General features: G+C 33.7%; 1 protein-coding gene across 4 annotated transcripts in view; it reads right to left on the reverse strand.

Moving 5' to 3' along the window:
• HERC4 (HECT and RLD domain containing E3 ubiquitin protein ligase 4) overlaps positions 1-26,868 on the reverse strand; it is a 124,678-nt gene that overhangs the window by 72,379 nt on the left and 25,431 nt on the right. For all 4 annotated transcript variants that reach the window (XM_076010031.1, XM_012762704.3, XM_012762703.3 and 1 more), the window contains 5 exons: positions 24,662-24,821; positions 19,671-19,747; positions 15,831-16,052; positions 14,623-14,714; positions 8,286-8,416 (listed from right to left, as the gene is read on the reverse strand). In XM_076010031.1, coding sequence (XP_075866146.1) covers positions 8,286-8,416; positions 14,623-14,714; positions 15,831-16,052; positions 19,671-19,747; positions 24,662-24,821 — 682 coding nt within the window. The remainder of the gene's footprint in view (positions 1-8,285; positions 8,417-14,622; positions 14,715-15,830; positions 16,053-19,670; positions 19,748-24,661; positions 24,822-26,868) is intronic.

Genomic DNA, 26,868 nt, shown 5'->3' on the forward strand with positions numbered 1-26,868 from the left:
TACTTGGGAGGCTGAGGCAGGAGGATTTCTTGAGCCAGGAGTTTGAGGTTGCTGTGAGCTAGGCTGACGCCATGGCACTCACTCTAGCCTGGGCAACAAAGCGAGACTCTGTCTCAAAAAAAAACAAAAAACAACTATAAGGCTTATAGAAAATAAACAGCAAAATGAGAGAAGGCCCTCCTTATCAGTAATTACTTTAAATGTAAACAAATGGATTAAACTATCCAATCAAAAGACAGAGACCAGCAGAATTAAAAAAAAAATCACCAAACTATATGCTCTCTACAAAATACTTTATTTATTTATTTTTTTTTTTTTTGAGACAGAGTCTCGCTTTGTTGCCCAGGCTAGAGTGAGTGCCGTGGCGTCCTAGCTCACAGCAACCTCAAACTCCTGGGCTCGAGTGATCCTTCTGCCTCAGCCTCCCGGGTAGCTGGGACTACAGGCATGCGCCACCATGCCCGGCTAATTTTTTTATATATATATCAGTTGGCCAATTAATTTCTTTCTATTTATAGTAGAGACGGGGTCTCGCTCTTGCTCAGGCTGGTTTTGAACTCCTGACCTTGAGCAATCCGCCCGCCTCGGCCTCCCAAGAGCTAGGATTACAGGCGTGAGCCACAGCGCCCGGCCCTACAAAATACTTTAGATCCAAGGATACAAATAAGTTGAAAGTAAAAGGGTAGAAACAGATATTCTATGCAAATAAAAAACAAAAAAGCACATGCCAGCTATACTAATATAAGACAAAATAGACTTTAAATTTAAAACATGTTCCAATAGACAGAGACGGTTATTACATATTAATAAAAGGTTCACTATAATGAGAAGATATAACAACTATGAACATTTACACACCTAAAAAACCCCATCAAAATATTAATATATGAAACCAAAATGGACAGAATTAAAGGGAGAAGTAGACAGTTCTATAATAACAACTGGAGAGTTTAACACCTCACTCTGAATTATGGATAACCAATCAAACAGAAGGTAAATAAGGAAATTGCGGACTTGACATATTAAATCAACTAGGGTTTGAAAGGGAGTACTAAGAAAAACTGTGCACCAATAAATTGAATAACCTAGATGAAATGAAAAAATTCCTAGAAATGCACTATCAATTAGACCAAAACATGAAGACAATCTACTTAAGAAAATCTATAAACCTGTAACTAGTAAGGTGATCTAATCAGCAATCAAAAACCTCCTAACAAAAAAAAAAAAAAAACAAAGCAAACCACAGACCCAATGGCTTCACTGATGAATTCTACTAAGCATTAAAAAAACAAACTAACATGAGCCCTTCTCACACTTCTCCAAAAAAAACGGACAGTGAACATTTCCAAAATCATTCTATGAGGCCAGCATTTTTCTGATATTGAAGCCAAACAGACACTACAAATCAATATTCCTATGAAGATTGATGCAAAAACCCTCAATAAAATGCTAGAAAAGCAAACTCAGCAGCACATTAAAAGGATTATACACCGTGACTATGTGGGATTTATTCCTGGAATACAAGAATGGTTTAACACATGAAAACTGACAAAGTAATACATTAACAGAATAAAGAAAGGAAATACACAATTATGTACACTGATGCAGAAAAAGCATTTGACAAAATTCAACACCCTTTCATGACTGAAAAACACTCAACAAACTAGGAACAGGAAAAAAAAACCTACCTCAACATATATATATATATTTTATATATACATAATATTTTATAATATAATATATTATATATTATATAATATAAATATTTTATAATTTTATATATATATAAAATATATATATTTTTTAATATATAAAAAAGGAACAGTGAACATTATGATTCAATGATGACAGACTGAACACTATTTCTCTAAGATCAGTAACAAGGTAGGGATGCCCAACCTTTCAGCACTTCTATTCAACATGGTCCTAGAAATTCTAGCCAGACCAATTTGGTAAACATAAGAAATAAAAGGCATTTAAATTGGAAAGGAAGAATAAAATTACCTCCAGATACAAATGAGATCACATATGTAGAACACTCTAAAGAGTCCACAAAAAAAAAACTGTTAAAATAAAAAATGTTGCAAAGCAGCTGGATACAAAAATAAGAAAAGCTGCATTTCTATATAAAAATAAGAAACAATCTGAAAGAAAATTAAGTAAATTTCATTTAAAATAGCATCAAAAAGAATAAAATACTTAGGAATTAGCAAGAAGGTTTAATTAGCAAAAAGATTTATACAATAAAACTACAAAACACTACTGAAAGAAATTAAAGACACAAATAAATAGAAAGATATCCCAAAAGATAACCCAAAGCAATATACAGATTCAATGTAATCCCTATCAAAATCTCAACATTTTTTGTAGAAATAGAAAAGTCCCTCCTGAAATTCATATGAAATCTCGAGGGACCCCTGAACAACCAATATGATCTTGAAAAAGAAAAAGTTGGTAGATACACATTTCCTGATTTCAAAATTTATCTCAAAGCTACAGTAATAATCAAAACAGTGTGGTAATGGCATAAAGACAAACATATAGACCAATGAAACATAACAGGCAGCCTAGAAATAAACTTAGTACATATGCTTGAGTAATTTTTCAGAATGTGCCAGCATACACATTTTGGGTACATATTTTGCTTTTGTACAGTTTGACTCAAAGTTATAAGTGTGCCCTGCACCCAGTTAGTGCACACTGTACCTGTTAGGTATGAATTTATTTACCCATCCCCTCTTCCCACCTCCCACCTACTTGATTTCTCTTCAGTTTTACTTCCATATGTGCACATAAGTGTTGCTTGATTAGCTCCAATTTAGTATGGGGTACATGTGGTGTTTTTTCCATTCTTGAGATACCTCACTAAGAAAAATGTTCTCCAGTTCCATCCAAATTGTTACAAAAGATACTAGATCACCATTTTTTTTTTAATGGCTGAGTCATGATCCATGGTACACATATTCCACATTTTATTAATCCACTCATGTATTGGTGGGCACGTAGATTGTTTCCACATCTTTGCAATTGTGAATTGCGCTACTATAAATATTCAAGTGCAAGTGTCTTTTTACTAAAATGTCTCTTTTTCCTTTGAGTAAATATCTAGTAGTGGGACCGCTGGATCCAATGGTAGGTCTACTTTTAGTTCTTTGAGTTATCTCCATACTAATTTCCATAGAGGTTGTACTAGTCTGTAGTCCCACCAACAGCATATAAGTGTACCTTTCTCTCCACATCTTTGCCAGCATCTGTTGTTTTGTGACTTTTTGATAAAAGCCATTCTCATTGAAACCAGGTGGTATCTCACTGAGGTTTTGATTTGCATTTCCTTGATGATTAGGAACACTGAGCATTTTTTCATACATTTGTTGGTCATTAGTCTTTTTTGCAAAGTTTCTATTCACATCTTTGCCCACTTTTTAATAGGGTTGTTTAATTTTTTTCTTCCTGATTTGCTTGAGTTCTTTATAGATTCTGGTTATCAGCCCTTTATCGGATATGCAGCATGCAAATAAATGTTTTCTTCTATTTACTCTATTGACTGTCTCCTTGGCTATGCAAAAACGTATTAATCTGATCAGGTCCTATTTATTTTTGTTGTTGCTGTGATTCCTTTTGGGGTCTTCTTCATAAATTATTTGCCTAAACTGCTATATGTACAGAGTTTTTCTGACATTTTCTTTTAGAATTTTTATAGTTTCGTGCCTTAGGTTTAAGTCTGTTATCCATAATGAATTAATTTTTATGAGTAGTGAGAGGTACAGATGCTTGTTTCAATCTTCTGTATGTGGCTACTCAATTTCCCCAGCACCATATATTGAATAGGGCTTCTTTACCTCAGTGTTATGTTTTTGTCTGCTTTGCCAAAGATCAGATGGCAATATGAGGATGGATTCATATATGGGTTCTCTGTTCTGATCCATCAATCTATGTCTCTGTTTGTTTTTGTGTGTGTGTGTGTGTGTGTGTGTGTGTGTGTGTGTGTGTGTGCGCGCGCCACTACTAGTACCATGCTGTTTTGGTTATTATAGCCTTATAGTATAGCTTGAAGTCTAATAAAGTGATGTCTCCTAATTTATTCTTATTACTAAGGTTGAATTAACTATTCATGGTCTTTTCTGGTTCTATACGAAGTGTAGAATTATTTTTTCTAGGTCTGCGAAAAATAATGTTGGTATTTTAATGAGTGCACTGAATCTGTAAATCACTTTGGGTACTATAGACCTTTTAGCAATGTTGATTCTGCCGATCATGAGCATGATATGTTTTTCCATCTGTTTACATCCTCTACAATTTCTTTCCTCAGTGTTTTGTAGACCCTATAGAGGTCTTTCATCAACTTAGTTGAATATATTCCTAGGTATTTTATTTTCTTTGTTGCTATTGTGAAAGGCACTGCATCTTTGATTTGATTCTCAGCTTGACTCTTATTGGTATATATGAAAGCTACTGATTTGTGTACATTGATTTTGTAGCCTGAGACTTTGCTGAATTTATTTATCAATTGCAGGAGTCTCTTGGTTGAGTCTTTGGGGTTTTCTAGATATAAAATCATATCGTCAGCAAAGAGTAATAGTTTGACCTCTTCTTTCCCCACGTGAATACCCTTGATTTCCTTCTCTTGTCCGATTGCTCTGGTGAAGACTTTCAGCATTGTGTTGAATAGAAGTGGTGATAGTGGGCATTCTTGTCTTGTTCCAGTTCTACAAAGGAATACTTCAAATGATTTTTGACAATTGTGTTTAGACCATTGAATGAGGAGAAAAGATTTTCAACAAACACTGCTGAGAAAACTGGATAGTCAAATGCAAAAGAATAGAGCTAGACTCATGTCATACATAAAAATTAACTCAAAATAGATCAAAGACCTACATGTAAAAACTACAACTATAAAACTCACAGAAGAAAACAGGGGAAAGCTTCCTGATATTAAATTTGGCAATTTCTTGGATAAGACACCAAAGGCACACCCGAAAAAAGAAAAAATAGACAAACTGGAGTTAACGAAAATTAAAAACTTTTGTGCATCAAAAGACACTAACAACAGAATACAAAGACAACCCACAGAATGGAAGACAATATCTGCAAATTATATATCATCTGATAAGGGATTGATATCCAGAATACATTGAGAATTCCCAGAAAGCAACAACAATCAGTTTCTAGAATGGGCAACGGACTTAAATTGATATTTCTCCAAAGATGTTCAAATGGTTAATAAACATGTGAAAAATGCTCAACATTATTACTCGTTAAGAAATGCAATTGAAAACCACAATCAGATACCACCTTATACCTATTAGAATGGATATGATCAAAACAAAAAAAAAAAAAACAGAAAAAAAAGACAGAAAATAACAAGTGTTTGCAAGGATGTAAAGAAACTGAAACCCTTCTGCAGTGCCGTGGGGAAAAAGTGCGGCCACTATGGAAAACAGTATGACAGTTCTTAAGAAAATTAAAAATACAATTACCATATGATCTACAAATTCCACTTCTGGGTATACACTCAAAAGAACTGAAAGCATTTATAACCCATGTTCATAGCAGCAATATTCACAATAGCTAAAACACAGAAGAAACCTAATTATCCGCTGACAGATTAATGGATAAGCAAAATATAGCATATACATACAATGGAATACTATTTGGCCTTAAAAAGGAAGGAAATTCTAACATATGCTATAATATGGATGAACCTTGAGGATACTATACAGAGTGACATAAGCCGGACACAAAAAGACAAATGCTCTAAGATTCCACTTATGTAGGTATCTAGAGTAGTCAATTTCATACAGACAGAAATTAGAATCGTGGTTGCCTGAAGTGAGGGGGTGAGGGAGAATGAGGAGATATTGTTGAATGGGCATAGAGTTCCAATTTTGCAAGACGAAAGGAGTATCACCACTCTCTAGTGGCGACGGTTTGACAACAATATGAATGTACTTAATACCACTGACTGTATACTTAAAAATAGTTAAGATGGTAACTTGTATAGATTTTACCACAAAAAAATTTTGTTTAAATGGTAATATTTCATATAAAAAATTAGATTTGTTAAGATTATATACCTCCTCCCCCCTAAAAAAATCAACTTTAGGCTGGGCGTGGTGACTCACGCCTGTGAGTACTAATCCTAGCACTCTGGGAGACCAAGGAGGGCAGATCATTTGAGCTCAGGAGTTCGAGACCAACCTGAGTAAGAGAGAGGCCCCATCTCTACGAAAAATAGAAAAAATTAGCCGGCTATGGTGGCACATGCCTTTAGTCCCAGCTACTCAGTAGGCTGAGGCAGAAGGATCACTTGAGCCCAGGAGTTTGAGGTTGCTGTGAGCTAGGCTGATGCCATGGAACTCTAGCCCAGGTAACAGAGGGAGACTCTGTCTCAAAAAAAAAAAAAAAAAAAAACAAAATCAACTTTAGATAGCTTATGGATCTTCATGTAAAAGGCAAAACTATGTTTCTGAAGAGAAAGGAGATGATTAAGTTTTCAGGTAGGAAAAGATTTCTTAAGAAATAAATGGCACTAACCATAAGTAAAAGATTGATAAATTCATCTGCATTAAAACTTAAACCGTGGCCGGGCGCGGTGGCTCACGCCTGTAATCCCAGCACTCTGGGAGGCCGAGGCGGGCGGATTGCTCAAGGTCAGGAGTTCAAAACCAGCCTGAGCAAGACCCCGTCTCTACCATAAAAATAGAAAGAAATTAATTGGCCAACTAATATATATAATATAAAAATCAGCCGGGCATGGTGGCTCGTGCCTGTAGTCCCAGCTACTCGGGAGGCTGAGGCAGGAGGATCGCTTGAGCCCAGGAGTTTGAGGTTGCTGTGAGCTAGGCTGACGCCACGGCACTCACTCTAGCCTAGGCAAGAAAGCGAGACTCTGTCTCAAAAAAAAAAAAAAAAACCTTAAAACGTTTGTTCATCAGAAGAAAACAATGAAAATGATAAGACAAAGAATGGGAAGACATCTGCAAAACATATTCCCAATAAAGAACTTTTACCCCTTGATTGGGAAATAATACATTATGAACTTATAACCACAGTACATTAAAAACTACTATAAATCAATATTTTATATCCCAGGGAAATGTAAATGGAAAATAAACATATGAAAAGGTACTCAAGTGAATCATGGAGATGCAGATTATAATTATGAGGAAGTAACAATATAAATATCCAAGAGATGAGCAAAAATTTAGAAGTCTGACAATACCAAATGGTAACAAGGACATGGAGCATCAGCAAATCTCATGCACTCTTTTTTTTTTTTTAAGAAGAAAATAATAAAATGACTATTTATTTATTTATTTTATTTTTTAAATTTTAGCATATTATGGGGGTACAAGTATTAAGGTTACATATATTGCCCAAGCCCCCCCTCATGCACTCTTAATGGGAATGTAAACTCATAAAACCAATCTGGAAAATACAGCTTAAAATACAAAATACAAATTAAGTAATCTAACAATTCAATTCTAGGTGTATATGAAGGTTTATGTATACCACATAATAAATGTTCAAAGCAACACTACTTGTTTCTTTTCTTTCTTTTTTCCCAAGGGTGCATGTTTTAGAAAGCAACATTATTTGTAATAGTCAAAAACTGGAAACACCCAAATGTCATACAAGCACCAAAAATCATACAAGCATGTTAAGAGGGGAAAAATGAGTCACCAAAAGCATACTTACAATATGATTTTATGTGTTTGAAGCTAATAGTTGCCAAACTAAACTAGATTATATAGGGATACATACAAGATGGAAAAACATAAGCTAAGTGGTCAAAATTAAGTGGTCAAGAAAGGTACATTTTCCTACGTAGGAGTCTCCTCAATGTAATATCCCCAAAGATGAAGCTCAATTTCAAAGATTCTTCTATTTATTCCCAAGAACTGAGACCCAGGAGATCAGTATACCAATTAAACTTTTACCACTAACTAATTTTGTCTTAATAACTGGTCAATTTCCTCATCTCTTAAGGAAAAAACATAGAAAAAACTAGGATCTATGGTTCCCCTTTCAAATGTGATGCCAAATACAACAAATACAGTATTACATTACTAACATTTTGCCTCAGCTAAATGTCTCAAGTAGATATAGGTAAAATAATCAGTATAAAAGGTGTTTCTCCTACCACGATGACTCCTCAAAAGCAAATCAGACAATCTGGGAAGAATGTTTCATCTAAGATTACTAGATCCCTAAAATAATTCATTAAATAATCCCTAATCAATTATAGTATACAGACCAAAATGCTCTTTTATATAACAGCTTACCTTCCACAAGCAATCTGAGTAACAATGCTTCCCATGAGTTCAAAAACTTTCCTTGGGTTTATTTCATGGCTGGTAGAGTTGTGACCCAGCTGACCATACCCTCCAGCTCCAAAAGTAAACACTCCACCTTCCTAAAAATAGACAAAACCCCTTAACATTAGAAGGACTGATAAAAGAAAACAACTGATCTCCGCTAAAATAAATTAATCTTTAATATGGACTCAATTTTTTCTCTTCTATTGTCTTTACAACTCAATAGATGATAGCTGACTCTTTCAAGGTAAAATGCCTTAAAACTAAGAATTCTAGGTTAAACACTAAGTATTTTCATACATTTTAAAAAGTATTTAATGATGTTTTAACCATTATAAAGTATTTAGTTGAAATCATCATTAAAGAGATACTAATAATTATTTATTTTCATTGCCTTTCATTATCATACTCTCCTGATGAATTCCAAGTAAACATTTATAAAACCTGAAAATGGTATTGTCTTCAGTTTGCAAGCTAGCTATGCTTTGAACATAAATGCTTTGCAAAGAGTATGTGTAAGCAAAGTGTACAAACATAGCAATTTTTAGTATATAGCTGCTGAAACATAGAGATGGTCTTCAAAAAATTTTATTATGTTTTATAAACACGTAACTGAATTAGAGGTTACATATTTTTTTTAAAAATCCATCATGACAACTTAACACAACCACAATTAGTATTTTTCAGTTCAACTGCTTTTCTTCAGTTATAGCTACATATGCAATTCTACATCTTACTTTCATTTTTATTTTTTATTTATTTATTTTTTTTTGAGACAGAGTCTCGCTTTCTTGCCTAGGCTAGAGTGAGTGCCGTGGCGTCAGCCTAGCTCACAGCAACCTCAAACTCCTGGGCTCAAGCTATCCTCCTGCCTCAGCCTCCCGAGTAGCTGGGACTACAGGCACAAGCCACCATGCCCGGCTGATTTTATATATATATTAGTTGGCCAATTAATTTCTTTCTATTTTTATGGTAGAGACGGGGTCTCGCTCAGGCTGGTTTTGAACTCCTGACCTTGAGCAATCCGCCCGCCTCGGCCTCCCAGAGTGCTAGGATTACAGGCGTGAGCCCCAGCGCCAGGCCTACATCTTACTTTCATTATTTAATAATACTAAATTCTTATATATATTGCTTGTAAGAAAACTGATTTTTCTTTTCAAAACTTATAGAAAAATTCAAACAAATACACAAAAGATAAAGTATAGTAAATCATCATATAACAATCACTCAGTTTCAATAACTGGCAAAGCACTGGTTATTTTGTTTCATTAAGGCACTACCCTTCCTTTTTGGGAGAAAAAAAGCACTGCAGTAATTTAAAGCAAATTGTGGTCATCAAATTATTTCACCCATAAATGCGTATGCATCTTTAACAGCATCTATCTCTAACAGATAAAAATATCTACCCACAATCTAGGCCATGATTAAATTTTCCTGGATTATTTTACTGCATCGTGTCACAAAGCATGTGTCTTGTTGGTGAAGTCAAAAACAAATAAGTAGGTCAAAGTCTAATTCATCCCCATTCAGCTTAATGTTCTTTGCCTAGAACCATTATTTCATCAGGGAGCATAAAATTGTGATTTTCTAATTTTATTATTTCTTCTAGATTTATGAGCTGAAAATCTTCTATAAAGAACTTAACTCATCAACTATTAAATTACCTTGCAATACAATTTGCAAATGAAAGGCAGGGTAAATGCTTAACTCTGTCTCATTATTTTTCAATTTTTTAAAAGATGAGTTGTCTTAACAACTCCCAAACGCAAGCAATAAATTGTATTGATCAAGGGAGAGAGGAAGATCAATACAATCTCATGGATTTTTTTTTTTTTTTGGTGAGACAGGGTCTCACTTTGTTGCCCAGGCTAGAGAGAGTGCCGTGGCGTCAGCCTAGCTCACAGCAACCTCAAACTCCGGGGCTCAAGCAATCCTCCTGCATCCCGAGTAACTGGGACTACAGGTATGTGCCACCATGCCCGGCTAATTTTTTCTATATATACATTAGTTGGCCAATTAATTTCTTTCTGTTTATAGTAGAGACAGGTCTCGCTCTTGCTCAGGCTGGTTTCAAACTCCTGACCTTGAGCAATCCACCCACCTCTGCCTCCCGGAGTGCTAGGATTATAGGTGTGAGCCACAGCGCCAGGCCTCTCATGGATTTTTATACATTTGATGTATTTCCATTTGTTGCAGTCATTATTTATTTTGATACTCAGTGAAAGCTCCTTCAAATTGTCCTTCTGACAGGACCCTAGCCTAGTAATCTTTGTTTTTTTGTACCACAAAATGCCCAAAGGTATTCCTAATACATTTTTTTTTTGCCCCAGACATGGAATCAAGATTCTTCTGTAAGCAGCCCTGGTTCCTTTAAATGGAGAATCTACAACAATCAAGAAATGCTCATTGAATCTAGATTGCACATGGTTCATTACTTCTGGGACCCTTTCAATGACAATGTCAAAAACAAAACAAAAACAACATAGTTTTAGAAGGAGAAAAATAAATCAAGAATTCACACTAATACTTGTGATTCAAATTAAAGATCACAGAATCTTTAACTTAACTTCTATCTCTTTTCTCTTAAAGCTGAAAATCCAGTTTCTAATGATAGTAAAATAACTACTTACTTGCTATACTTACATATGGGATATATATATATTTTTTTTTATCCTATCCTATTTCTAATGACAGTAAAATAACAACTTATTTGCTTTATCCTATAGATGTAACATTGGAAAAGACAGTAACAATACAACTACAGAATATAGTTTAAGACTTCTTTGTGGATTTGGTTTATCCTTAGTATATTTCCCCCTAGTGATGATATACAGAGAAACACTATATTTTAAAATCACCTAAAATAATTCTTGTTTGTTTACAATTTTTAAGGATTAATAATATATATAACTTTTATGTATAATTTATATACTATATATAAAATTTAATTATACATAACAGTTTCTAGATTCCAAAATCAAAACTGTAAGGCAAGGTACATTTCTTTTAGCTATTAATTTTAAATTTATTCTTTGATTTTAAAAAATATAAACAGCATGCAATATGTTTATATTTTACTACCTTTCTTATATACACAAAAGATAGCTATTCTACACCTTGCTCTTTTTACTTAACAATATATCCTGGAGATCATTCTACAGCATAAAATAGAGATCTCCCTGATTCTGTTTTACAGTTCACTATACTTCATTGCATGGACATACCACAATTTATTCAACTAAGCTCATATTCAATAGACATTTGGATTTCATCACTATTAAAATAATGCCACAATAGGCCGGGCGCGGTGGCTCACGCCTGTAATCCTAGCACTCTGGGAGACCCAGATGGGCGGATTGCTTGAGATCAGGAGTTGGAAACCAGCCTGAGCAAGAGTGAGACCCCGTCTTTACTATAAATAGAAAGAAATTAATTGGCCAACTAACATATATAGAAAAAATTAGCCGGGCATGGTGGTGCATGCCTGTAGTCCGGGAGGCTGCGGCAGTAGGATTGCTTGAGCCCAGGAGTTTGAGGTTGTTGTGTGCTAGGCTGACGCCACGGCACTCACTCTAAGCCTGGGCAACAAAAAGAGACTCTGTCTCAAAAACAAAATAATAATAATAATAATGCCACAATATTGTGCATACTTAATTTCATATTTTGGGGGTAGATTCTTAAAAGTGGGATTGCTAAGACAAAAGTTATCAATAAATGTGATTTACATAATAAATTTTTAACTTTAAAAAATGTGATATCTTGGCCGGACACGGTGGCTCACGCCTGTAATCCTAGCACTCTGGGAGGCCGAGGCGGGTGGATTGCTCGAGGTCAGGAGTTTGAAACCAGCCTGAGCAAGAGCGAGACTCCGTCTCTACTATAAATAGAAAGAAATTAATTGGCCAACTAATACATATAGAAAAAATTAGCCGGGCATGGTGGCGCATGCCTGTAGTCCCAGCTACTCGGGAGGCTGAGGCAGCAGGATCGCTTGAGCCCAGGAGTTTGAGGTTGCTGTGAGCTAGGCTGACGCCATGGCACTCACTCTAGCCTGGGCAACAAAGCGAGACTCTGTCTCCAAAAAAAAAAAAAAAAAAAAAAATGTGATATCTTTATGGAGGTATCCTCATATCCATTAACATAGCATGTCTTCCCATATATTCTGTTTTTAAAAGTCCCTAATGTAGTTTCCTTAATGCAGTTTTCCTAATGTAGGTTTTGCACAAGAAAACTGCTTCAGAGACCGAGCACCGTGGCTCATGCCTGTAATCCTAGCACTCTGGGAGGCCGAGGTGGGAGGATCGCTCTAGGTCAGGAGTTCGAAACCAGCCCGAGCAAAAGTGAGACCCCCGTCTCTACTATAAATAGAAATAAATTCACTGACCAATTAAAAATATACAGAAAAACTTAGCCAGGCATGGTGTCACATGCCTGTAGTCCCAGCTACTCAGGAGGCTGAGGCAGTAGGATTGCTTGAGCCCAGGAGTTTGAGGTTGCTGTGAGTTAGGCTGAAGCCACAGCACTCTAGCCCCAGGCAACAGAGCTAGACTCTGTCTCAAAAAAAAAGAAAACTGCTTCATAAAGCAATCTTAATCTATTTACAAGAAATTCTTCCAGAAAAGCAAAAGATACATGGATATGGAATATATATTTTGTCTTAAATCAGGAAAAAATATTTTATTTCAGTAATATTTAAAACTATCTGATTTTGATAAAAATAACGTACACCAAAAATTCCAGTGGGGAAAAAACATCATCAGCTACTATCTTCTGAGAGGGGAATAAAGAAAATTAGCAGAACAATCAGTACTTTTAAAAACTCAATAGATACAAATTATTACGTATCCTGGAACATTAAGATGAGTAGTTATTTCAAAGGCTGAAGTTGGAAATCATCAACATTGTAAGTCTTTCTACCACAAAATTAGTTTCTGGAATGATACCACACAAAATGTCTTTTAAATTTTGATATGAAATATTTTTACTATTATTTCTACATAGCCTTATTTCTTCCAAATACCAATGACAGACAAGAATGACTAAAATTTAAAACATGCCAAATAAGACTTCAGTGATTATATCTGTAATGTTAACAGTAAATTCAATAAAATATGGTATAATAATTTAAGACTGGCACATATAGCCAAATTTCTTTACTAAAAGACAGGTATATAAGATATTTTAATATTAACTTTTATAATTGGTCATTATATTTTTTAAAGTGCTTTGAGTTCACTATATTTGACAGTGACTATTAAATAATTCTTATCATGCTAAAATTCCCAGTGTGGGAGAAGAGTGCAGAACTTTTAAGTCTGCTTAGAAGTTCAATTCTTTTTACCAATTTGATCTACTACATAAGACAAAGAAAGACATAGAAATAAAAGCATTAATTTCTAATTTGGCCAATGAAAACCTTCCAGTTCTTTTATGTTAAAATGACTACAATAAATAATTATCCAATAGAGGTTAGCTGAAGCTTTCATTTTCATTTAAGTTACAGTCCCTAGAGACTAAGCAATACTGATACTGAATTGACAATTACCCACGAAAGGGAGAGGTCAGAGTTAATGCCATAGACAAGACTGTGATGAAAGCTCACTATAAGTCCTTGCACAATATCTGGCCTATGAATAACAGATTCAATATCCTTTATTACTTGTTATGAAATATTTATAAGCCAAATGGAAGCTAAATTCCAATTAGGCAGAACTAAATAATATAAATGGGTTTGATACAGCATGGCAAGCCTGATGAACTAAAATGGAATCAGTTTATCTAAAATATTATTTAATTGGTATTAACAAATCAACACCTAAGTGGACATATAGGAGTAATATTTATCGGTTGTCGGGAGTGTGGGAGGGGGAAAGAGGGATGGGTATATACAACCACAACGAGTAAGAGGTGCAACGTTTGGGGGGTGGACACACTTGAAGCTCTTATTCGAGGGGATGGGGGGGGGGGGCATGGGCAATATATGTAACCTTAACTCTTGTACCCCCATAATACACTAAAATTAAAAAAATTGAAAAAATAAAAATATTATTTAAGCAATACTTTGTATGAAGCTGAGAAACTGAACAATATTATCATCAAATGTGATAGTATATCACAATTTGCAAAGAAAGCAAAGTTGAAAATTAGAGTTAATTATTTTCAAGAATGAATAATAATCTAGGTTTTTTTCAAGATGAATTATTTTTGAAACACTAATGACACATTTTAATGTAAACATCACGAAAACACTCATTACAAAAGAACTATTATTAATAATAATAAAGAAGTTTTAGAAGTACAATACCTTGGTTAGTGCAGCAGTATGATCTTCTCCACAACAAATATATACTATTTTCTGAGATCTTAGTGACTTCAGTAAATTAGGAACATACCTATCTGAAAATTCCAACATGAGATGTAACAGTATTTTCATAATTAAAACTCTTATAAAATGGGTTTTCTTTACAGCTTCCAAAGTTCAGTAGACAGTGATGACTAAATAATTTTAACTATGATTCAATGATTTTGCAGAATAAGCCTACTTAATTGAGTTCCCAGGTATATCTATCCAGGCTACTGTGATACTGAGGGATTTAAAAAATACAGTTAAGTGTTAAATATACAATATGCCAATCTGCACAGGACTCATCAATCAAGATACTTCAAAACTATTCAACTGCTTCTCATTTTCCATAAATACACATCATTCTTTATATTTGTCTCATGTTAATTATGCTCACAGGATCCTAATTAAAAGCCTGAAAATTATACTTTCTGCTATTTTGTAGCAAAAAAGATATATAACGTCCTAATCCGACATATTTTTCCTGTGCAGAACAAAGTATTCTTTAATTCTTTCCGAGAGTATTATCTGTTTATCATTACCAGTTGTTACTAGATCAACAACTCACTTTTGTCCATTTCAGTCATTACAATTATGCTGAACTTTATGAAATTAGTTTTTGTAGGTCAAGTATTGGCATTCAACCTTATGAAAAACCAGTTATAAGATCCCAATTTATTTCAAGTAGTTATAATTTTTTCAAATTCAAAATGTTTATTTCCAAAACACTAACTAGCATCAGTGTTAAAAGTAAAGCCCAAAGACTAATTTAACAACACAAATCATTTAAATATTTTCTTCAAAAACTCAAATAGATTAATGGTTCATGTTACTTCTTCAGAATAATTTTATAGCTTCTTTCCACTGATGGTGGCCAGTAATGGAAAAACTTTTATCACCAATTTTAAATGTTTTTCAATTATCTTTTAACAAACATCCAACAATAAAGATTTTGTCCAGACATACTTTTTATAATTTATGATATTTTTTAGCCTTCTACTACCTCAAAAACATATGATTATTAAATGAAATTTTTAAATTAACATCTAATCCTCACCTCTACACCAGGGAAGATTTGGATACATTTCTGACAGTAAGAATCACTGATCCATCTCAAAAGATGATCTCTTTTTTAAAAGTACATTTAAACTACAAATAATGGAACCTACCATTTTCATCATTGAGACCTAGCTGACCAAATTTGTTGCGTCCCCATCCAAAGATAGCTCCAGAAAGGGTGAGGACAAAACTATGGGCTCCTCCAGCTGCAACTTGCATGAAAGGGATTCCAAGCAAAGACTTAATCAGCTGTGGCGAAGTCTGCTTTTTACTGTCAATGCCTAAACCCAATTGGCCGTATTTATTCTGTCCCCAACAGAAGACTTCACTTGCTGTAAAACAAAAATTAAAAAATTAACTACTTTTCTTGCATGCAAAAAATTTCATTTGAAGATCATCTATTAATTTGGGACATTCTTCCTCTCATCAGATGAAAACACATATTTCTCTTTTTAGCAATTATTTCTGCATGAAAATATAATACTATCTAGAAGAATATTCTGTATTAGTATGCTTTAAGTTTGACTGACTAATGAATATGTGAGTCATATAACTAAGAGCAATCTCATTTCTTTATGCTCTTCAACAAATGACTCTTTCTAATATTCCTGAAGTCTCACTTTTATTCTATAATTTCTCCCAAGAAGCACTTATCCAAGCTCAAGGCTTCAGTTAGCTGATCACATTCAAAACTTTATCACTAGCCTAGACCTCTCCTGAGCAATAAACCCATGTAACCCATTGTTTACCTGACATCAACACTTGGAATTATTTCAAAGGCATGCCCAAAACTAAATTCATGACCCCCACCCTAACTCCCATACCTTGACCTCTTTCTATCATTCCCCATTTTGGTAAATGATATCATAACTGATTCAGAAGCACAAGTTGTAAACCTAGGGAGTCTTCCTTAATACCCCTCTCCTCTTTTACCTCATACACATCCATTCCATCATCTATCACTGAGTTATATACAGTTTTTTTTCTAAGAAAAATATGGCAGATAGGTCCATTCCTCACTATCTTACCTGGTTCCTATAATCATTCTCCCTGCCTGTCACTTTTGCTTCCCCACTGCCATCCTACTTCACAACTTTAGACATCTTTTCATTAAACCAACAACTGACATTAAACTAATAATTGACACACACTAATAACTGATTTTTAAAATTCATACTACAAAATAGTACATTGGAGTGCTTTCCTCCAAAAAAAATTAGATCCCTGGTTCCTCTTCCAAGAGACAACCAGCCTTACCAACTACTAATAAGTCCTTCCAGAAAATGTTCTATGCACATATAAGCAGATATTTGTATATATGCATAGAGATATTATAAAAATGCCCATAAGATAATGTTGCTTAGCTGAAAAAAAAATTCCCATTTGCTCTTGGGATAAATACTTTTAACAAGGCCTATAAGGGTCTGTGTGACCTATGTTTCCAGTCTCTTTTCATACCAGCCTCTTCCCTCACTCACCTTCTTGCCTTCCTTTACATTCTCCAATGGCCACTTCATACACACTTCCTGTTCCCTCAGCCTAAACCTTCCCTTTTATCTTTGTCCAGTTCACTTCTACTATTCCAGCAGGAGCCTTCCTTCCCTGATTTCTCAGATTAAGTCTAGTCCCCCTGAAATATGTTCTAAATACCCTAAACTTTTTCTTTACAATCATTGTCACGGTATATAATTATATCATTATCTGTGTGACTGTATCATGAGAGCTAGTTAAGTACACTAGTAAGTATATACCACTGTATGCTATAGTGTGCCTAGTTCCTACTAAGTACTCAAAAAGATGTTAAATGAATAAGATATTGCCTAAAGCACAAAGCTGAACAAGGCAAAAAAAAAAAACCAGGTCAAGGCCGGGCGCGGTGGCTCACGCCTGTAATCCTAGCTCTCTGGGAGGCCGAGGCGGGCGGATTGCTCGAGGTCGGGAGTTCGAAACCAGCCTGAGCAAGAGCAAGACCCCATCTCTACTATAAATAGAAAGAAACTAATTGGCCAACTAATATATATAGAAAAAATTAGCCGGGCATGGTGGCTCATGCCTGTAGTCCCAGCTACTTGGGAGGCTGAGACAGAAGGACCGCTTGAGCCCAGGAGTTTGAGGTTGCTGTGAGCTAGGCTGACGCCACGGCACTCACTCTAGCCTAGGCAACAAAGCGAGACTCTGTCTCAAAAAAAAAAAAAAAAAAACCAGGTCAAGATGGAAAACTCATCAGTAAAATCTTTAGGCTTAAATTTATGTTAGAGGTACATACCAAAATATCAAAAGAGGAGTTGACAAAGCAACAAAGAATACATACAGATATCATGTTCATCACTATCTAACGAAATCCAAATTCCTTAATATGACATTCAGACCCTTTATAACAAATTTCTATTTTCCTCAGCCTCAACTAAAGTATATCTCCCATGTTCTCACAATATCCATATAAAACTACATGCCAATACTCATATACACTTTCTTAAATCTATGCCTTTACTAGTACTATCCCCTTAGCCACTTCTCAACATTTCCCCTAGCCTCTTCCCAACATTCTCCAATTCTTAATAAATTCTACTCATCTTTCAAGACTTGCACCAAATACCAATGTCCTCCTTATTTGTTACTGCTTCTACCAATTAGAACTAATTACATCTTTTTCTTCATTCTCAAAGCATTTTACTTTTACCTTGTCCAAAACAGTATGTATTTTTTTCTGCCTCAAACTATAGTTTTGTTTGTATCTGCCTTTTCCCCTAGACTGTATGGTCCCGAAAACTGTCTCTTTCTTACTTTATCCGTATGTCCCTACAGTTCTAGCATAGTATTTTATTCATAGTAGGCTCACCAGACACTTACTAAATTAAAATAATAATAATGAGCCACTGGAACTTGTTTTTTAATGGTAAAAAATGAACATATGGCAGGTTTTTTTTATTAATCCATGTTCCAACTCTTAGCTGGCATATGACTAAGTTAAAGCAATAAGAGAGGAATGCAAACAAAGCTGATGTTTAGCCTTCTCTATTTTTTTCTTCACTCTTACTGCTGTGTTTTATTGTTCTGGAGGGTCCAACAAAACATTTAGATAAGAAAAGGAATATGAGGTCAGGCACGTGGCTCACACCTGTAATCCTAGCTAGCACTCTGGGAGGCCAAGGTGAGATAGCCTTCTCCATTTTTATTCATAAAAGGTTTATCTGTGAGATTAAATGAGATTGGGGATGCAATCTTCCTCAACGATGAAGGAATACCTCTTAAGTGTTTAATGAACAATTACACACAAAAATCAACTTCAACATAATAATTAAAAATAATACCATTCACAACAACAAAAAATCAAATACCCAGGGAAAAGTCTATTAAAAGATGTTTAAGACCTATCCACAATAAAACAAAATACTGAGAAAAATTAAAAAGAGACAAAGTAAATGGAGGGATATGCCATGTGTAAGAATTGAAAGACTGAATATTGTAAATATCTTCCTCAAATTGATTTACAGAGACAATGAAATTCCAATCACAATCCCCAGCCGGGCATGGTATTTCACACCTTAGTATCCCAGCATGGTAATCCCAGCTCTTTGGGAGGCAGAGGCAGGAGGACTGCTTGAGTCCGGAAGTTCAAGACCAGCTTGAGCAACATAGTGAGACCCTATCTCTACTTTTAAAAAAAGTTTTTAAATTTAAAAAAAAAAAAAAATCCAGCAGTTTCTGTGTGTGTGTGTGTGTGTGTGTGTGTGTGTGTGTGTGTGTGTGTGTGTGTGTACATGAGAGAAAGTGAGAGAGAGTGAGATAGAATACTGAAAAGCTAATTCTAATATTTATATGGAAAAGAATCAAGAAGAGCCTGGACAATCTTGGAAATGTAAGAACAAAGTTGGAGGACTTTCTGCTCATTTAAAGAAATTCCAAGTAATAAAACTGAAAGGGGGAAAGAAAATAAAAACAATGCTTACCTTTAGAAAGTGCAAGTGAATGATAATAACCACAAGCAACCTGTACTATCTGGATATCTGACAAACTTTTAATATTTCTAGAAAACAAGAAGAGATAAGGATGATCTGTTAATTCCATTTAACAAACGGATCCTGAACGCTATTTACTGACAATTTAATATGTGCAAGTAGGTTTTTTTTTTTAATTGACATAGCAGATCATACTATTTTTTTCATACAAGCCATATTTACCAAAAGTTTATGCTAAAATCAGTAAATAAGATATATATACGAGAAAAAGTAAAAGGTGTGATGAGAAAACACCTTGGAAAGACAATATTTAAACAAAATGAACTGTGCTCACAACTTAAGTACTCCTCAGAGTACTCTTATAATTCAGATATTTAAATCTTTAGCTTAGAGTATAAAACTTGGCAATATATTTATAAAGCAAATGTACATCATCTAATTTTGTCTAAAACTGGTACTTTGCCTAGTTTAATGTATGTTCCCCTTGATCAGGTTCCTTAAGAACCAATAGGGATTCCTATCATGTTGTTCTACCAATTCACAATCATGAAACATTGTTACTTTTAGGCTATCCTTTTGCTTTACATCTAAATTGGTGACATTCAATTTTTTTATTAGGGAAATTTAATCAATTCATATTTATAATGATCACTAATGTTAAGGCTTATTTTCTGCCATATTGTGTTTTGTCCTTATACTTTTATAATTCCTTTTCCCTCCTTTTCAGATTTTAGTTTAACTGCAATTCATTTCTAAAGGCTAATTTTTGAAACATTACAAAAATCAATGAACTCTGTGCATCAACCACCCCCAAAATCTTCTTTTGTACCTCCCCTTTACCTGGTCATGCTACTGTTGGTCCTGAATGAATGGTTTTAAGAAAAAAAGGGGGGGATGGGGGAGGAAATATACTATGTTTCTTATTTCCCTTTACCTGATACTGCCACCTGACCTGATTCTGCCATATGAGAGTCCGGAACAAGTTCTGAGCAGAGTGTCCAAACCCCTGATTTTCGGGAAGCAGCTTCAGCAAATCAAATTTTGAGTAGGAAAAAGGAGAGTTACTCTAATTCCATATTGTTGTATTAAAAATATTTTTATTTAGTGGATTTATGTTCTTAACTACAAAACCTGAGAATTGTACTGCTATAATTTAGCAGAATCCAATAAATTAGGAGGATCCAATGCACCTTTAAATTTTTAAATGTTACAAAATGCCATTTTTCTGCAATAGTAAAATCAAACACCAGCAATACAAAAAGAATAAAGAATAAAAAATACATGGCAGCTACTCAGGAGGCTGAGGCAGGAAGATCCCTTAAGGCCAGGAGTTCAAGACCAGCCTGGGCAACATAGCAAGACCCTATCTCTCAAAAAATAAAAGATAAAAAAAATATTTTAAATAAAAAAAATTTTTTTAAATACATGGACATGTACAACTGTGCTGAAGTTACTAAACATTTACTGTTACTGCTTATGCATATTAGGCACACCATATATTGGTCTGTTCACTATATTAAATATTTAGGGAGAAAAAAACAACTATTCCATGTGTCAAGTATAATTTTACAAATAAAACATTTCAAAATACTACATTCTCGTGGCATCCTGTTTTTTCCTTCACAGAATTTATCACTATTAATTATGAGTGTACCTATTCATTTAATGTTTATCTCCTTTGCTAGACAATAAGCTCTGGGAAAGCAGACTATGTGTCTTACACCCACAAGAATCCTTAGCACCCACCACAGTGCCTGGCAAATAGTATTTAATGAATACACTGTTAAAGAATAAATGAATCTGTAAAGTGTTGGAGACTTTAGTATTAAGTTAGTCATAAAGTTTGCCAAAAAACTTCTAAATTTGTGTAGCAATTTATACTCAATGATTCTCTTTTCCAAAATACTATCCTAATTTCATTAGCCATATCTACTACAGAGAAAATATATTCTTCTGCGGCATTACTGTGTTAAAAAAGTATCACTTTTCATCTTCATATAGATTTATTAATACCGTGAAGATGGGAGAGGGAGGGTGTTTGCACTTTTTTTTTTAAGCTTTCAGAAATAAAAAAGGAAGAAAGTTAGTACGAATGGTAAAACTAAATTTACCAAATTGGTTTCCCATGTTTCATTTTTCCTAAAAAGATAACAAATTACCTTATTATTTAACAAATAATTAAATCGAATTTTGTAGAATTCATCAAAAGTAATCCCTTTATCAAGTAAAAAAGATAACATAAATGTTTAATAGTTTTTAATTTTTAGAATGATTCAAATGGACATAACAGAAAAGTAAAAATAAGCCAGAACAATTTGTAAATTAAAATATATAATATACACACATGCAAAACATGAAGATTCCTAATTAATCATATCTATGAAAAAAATCAAAATTCAGACATCTAGAGCAAACTCTCTAAATTAAAAAATTTAAAGTAACTCTCTGTAGTTTAGAATGTGTCAGACATTTTAAATAACTGCTATTACTAAAATGATTCACTGTAAATAACTGAATCATTTCTTGAATGAATCTTGAAAGCAGTCTGAAATTTGTAAGAAAACAGTTAACACACTTGGAAATAAAATTTATACACTCCTCCCTTGGGACTCTGCCAAAGCATATTAATTGTTAAATATGTATATGCCTGTATTCTTCTATTTTTCCAACTTAATGTATAGTGACAATATAGGCAGAAACCAGGCATTGCCAGTTGTGTTTCTGAAGCTGAAGTCCAACAAATAATGTTAACTAGTGAAAAGTTTATATAATTAAAAATTTGTGAAACTAAAGCATTAAATATTTTCCCAATAAAATATAATTATTAACAATTTTCTATTTCCCAATTATCCTAGCCATTTATGAAAAATCTTTACAGCAACTTTTTTTCAATTTTGAAATGTTTAGTCTCTACCACTAAGAAATACTCTTTCTTTCTAATCTAAAATGTTCTTAATTTTCAGATGCTAAAATTAGGCAGAAACTATGTTTAAAAGTATTAAGAAAATAAACTTTTCTTTTTGACCAAGCTCACAATTCAAATGTTTAATTAGTTCGTACAGTTCAGAAATGGCTGTACTCACAAGGCTCATCTTATTCTATCCTGCCATAATTTTTAATGCATATGTCCAAGAAGCAGAACTTTAAAGAATAAACTACAGCTTTATTGCCAACAATTGTTTTTCTAAGGTTTGTGTGGAAAATTATGTATTTCCACTGAGATTAAGACAGTAAAATTAACCTTAACTTTTTAAAAATAAAAGTAAAATATATATACATTAAAAAAATATCTAGCCAGAAATGCAGATCTACAGCCACCAAAGCTATTCAAATTATTCAGTCTTTTCCCAAGAAGTGACTTTAAAACCAAATAAAATTAGAACGAAAAAATTAATTATCAAACTTTGTTTCAAATATAAACCTATTTTATTATTAATTATACACTCTTAAGTTTAAAGTGTTGTTTAATTTACATACTCATCTATTGATTGGTATAAAAATGGATTTTGTTGTTAAATGAGTATGGCCAAAGTGAATCTTCATTTTTCTGATTACTCTTATAAAAATCTATAAACACTAATTTTTAGAAATCTATTTACTGACAATGTATGTAAAATTTACAAACATTTCTGATATCACTAAGCTACCTAGAAAAAGTTTTGCATCTAAAAAATGATTTGGTGCTGAAATTAAAAATAACAATCACTGGCAGTCTTTTATAAAAATGTATTTCTACTGAAATATTCTATTGCCTTTGAAAACCTAAGACCAGTAAAAACTAGGTATACACTACAACAAACCAGATCAATACATAACATTTTGAAAAACTGAAAGGTTGCACAGTAGAACCGTAACACACAGCTTAAAGTCAATATAGATGTTTAGCACACACACGAAAGAGACGTTTAAACCAAAGTACTCAAGTAAATTCTCTTTCAGGTCCTCATCCAGATTCATAAAACGTGAAGTCACAAATGCATAATATATTATTTGGTAACCTTCAACAAAGTTTTCATATAATAATTACCTTTCCATTTATTATTCACCAATGTATTACTGACTAAAATCCCTCATACTAGAAATGAACAGCAACAGAAATGTTAAGTATAAGAATTAAGAGACGAGTAGAGTAAAAATAAGGTAAATAAAAAAGCTTTGCTATGAATCATAGTTTTACTTGTGAGAGAAAAATAAAAGCAGTAGATTTAATGGTAAAATGGTCAAATGTGAGGTCACTGTGTTACTATAAATGCTTTGTATTATCTAGGCAATACCATCTGGTTACAAATTACCAATTTCTGAAAGAAATCAAAACTGAAATGACTAAAATATTCAACTTACTTGGCTTAAGAAAAAAATTTTTTTCTCCCAAAAGTACCATCAAGAAATATAAAAAGTATAATAGGAATTGTATTTATTTAATTGTTAGTGCAGTAGAAACAAAAGGTAAAATTTGTTTGGGGAGTTTTATGGAATTTGGATGTAAGCTCAATAAAGAAAACATGTGAATGTGATGTATCCAAAAGCTTCAACAGATAATTCATTAACAGAGCAAATTTAAAGTGTCAAATTAAGAGTTCCTATGCTCCATTTTCTTATCCTACCAGTTACATACCAGTTTTCAAACCAAAACAAAATGTTAAAAAGAAAGCATATAAATAATGTGCAGAAAAATGCTACCTGGAACAAATCTAAAATTAGTTTAAGAATATCTTGGTTCCTTGAAGTTTCTTTTATCCCCCATCCCTTTTCTTTACAAACATAAATACAATTTCTATTGATGATGGAGAAAACATACAGTACATAAAAAATAGTCAATCAATAGCTTAACCAAAATATAAAGAACCAAACTCTTAAAGGACTCAAAGGGGAGAAATAATTAGGTGTCAACCCATACATGCCCACAGTAAGCAGAACAATTTAGATTAAAAAATGTATTATAAAAAGATTATTAAGGACCTCTTTATGGTCACCTGTGTTACCTGGGTACTCTGATACATTCCTCTGATCCTAGCAGGCCAAGTTGTCCATCAGAATCAAGACCCCAAGCATACACCTGGCCCTTGTCATTTAGTGCTAATGTATGAGCTTCTCCACATGAAACAGCTACGATATTTTGGGCATCCAGAGCAACAACCTGCTCTACAGAAATCAAGAAGAGAGAGGTTACATTCTAGTTTTGAACTTCCAATGAGAATAAAATATTCAATCCTCATTTTACACAAAAATGTTAATGAAATACTTAAACACATACTAAATATAATAAGTTATTTTGAAAAATCTAACAAATATGGTCCATACATAATTCTCATTGTGGTAAAGCACAGATAACTACATTATAGGGCATAATCAACAAAGAATATTAAGTGACCTGAACATTTGGGAGGAAAAGTTAAGGGTTCATAAAGATTATCTTAGAATGTACTCTCCATTCAAAACCATTACTAATAAAACAATATAAGTAAAAGAAGAAATCACTTAAATAACCTGGGCTATTTGATTTTTAACAATAAAACCATAATTGACATATATATTACCCTACAGAGTGATTACCCTATAGAGTGATTCTGAAATTAATGCAATAATCTGAATTGGCAATTTCTAAATGGAAAACAAATTCTTTACAGATCTCATAAATAAAGTATCGATTGGACATGTTAAGTAGAGAACAGAAAGGCAGTATGACCACAACTGATAAGTTCCAGTTACAGACTGCAATCTTAACATCAAAAGACATGAAAACTCCCTCTGTGATTAAAATGTGTTCAAGTTTTAAGCCAGAAGTTAACTTGAAATACTGGCTCTTCAAAAGACTGTCAGTAGCTAGCAACTGACAAATCAATAGGGAAAGTGAAACTGTTTCCCCAGTCATTAACATGTTTGTCAGTTTTTTACTAGTATCACTACGTTTCTTTTTTAAGACGCCATTTAAAATTAACATTTTTAAGCTTAATAAGAAAGTTATAATACTATTTCAATAAACTAAAAGTATTATGTTGAAAGTGGTTAAAACTGGATCAATCCAGTTTCTTCACAGGCACATTTTGGCTCAATTCACAAATGTGGCTGTTCAATAATAAAACAGATTGCATCAAGGAGGTTGAAATTCCTATGCACAGAGACATTCAAATTGTATCTGGATCACCATTTTGCATTTTGGAGTGGGAGGTTAGCCCTAGATAGCCTCTAGTAAACTATACAACTCTAATGATGGACTTACCTTAAAGTACTATGACTTGATAACTGTTGAAGTTTCCAGTACAGGAAAGTTCATTATACTAATCCCTCACTTTTTGTATATGTTTTTACAAAAATTATATTGTAGAAACATACCAAAAAAGAGATATAACACAGTCTCCCCCCAAAAAGATCAAGAAAAAAGACTTAGAAGTAAAACATCATTTGCTTACATCAAAACATTTCCATAGATGCTAATTATTAAGAAGTAAAATGTTTATAAGATGTTATCTCTCACAGGGGCTCCAAAACAATCCTCAAAGGAAATAGTAGAAAATGACAGGATGACAAGAGGGGTGAATAAGATTAGCTGGTTCACCAACAGCAAATCAAGAATAATTAAATCAGATAGCAAGGACTGTAAAGTAGAAAATAGCATGATCCCAGAAACAAAGAAGCAATCATTTATATAAAACACTAAACATCATTGTATACTGTATCCTGAGAGGTAAGCACTTGAGACAAAGAGATCAATAAAACAAAGTTGTAGCCCTCAAGGAATTTACTGTCTATGGAAAAATAAGGAGATAAGGATTGTGGTTAAATGCTAAGATAAGGATACAAAAAAGACACTAAGGGAACATGAGATACTTATTGAAACCTTGAAAGATATTAGGAAAAATTTTGGAAGGCAGCAACACTTTAGCTAAGTTCTAAAGTGAGGAAAAGGGAAGCGATTCCATGTATTCATGCTGCAGTCCGCAATCTTTTTGGCACCAGGGACAGGTTTCATGGAAGATGATTTTTCCATGGACCCAGGGTGGGAGTGGAAGGGTGTTGTGGTAGGGGGTTGGTGGTATAGAGCTCAGACAGTGATGTGTAGCCCATTTCCTAACAGGCCCCAGCAATTTGAGGGGTTTGGGGACCGCAGATATTTGAGGAAATTCAAATTATTTGCATAGCAAAACAAACTAATTACTAATTAAAATCAAAGTCAAAAGACTGATGAGAA

The sequence above is a fragment of the Microcebus murinus genome, chromosome 14, assembly GCF_040939455.1.
Source record: "Microcebus murinus isolate Inina chromosome 14, M.murinus_Inina_mat1.0, whole genome shotgun sequence".
Lineage (NCBI taxonomy): Eukaryota > Metazoa > Chordata > Mammalia > Primates > Cheirogaleidae > Microcebus > Microcebus murinus.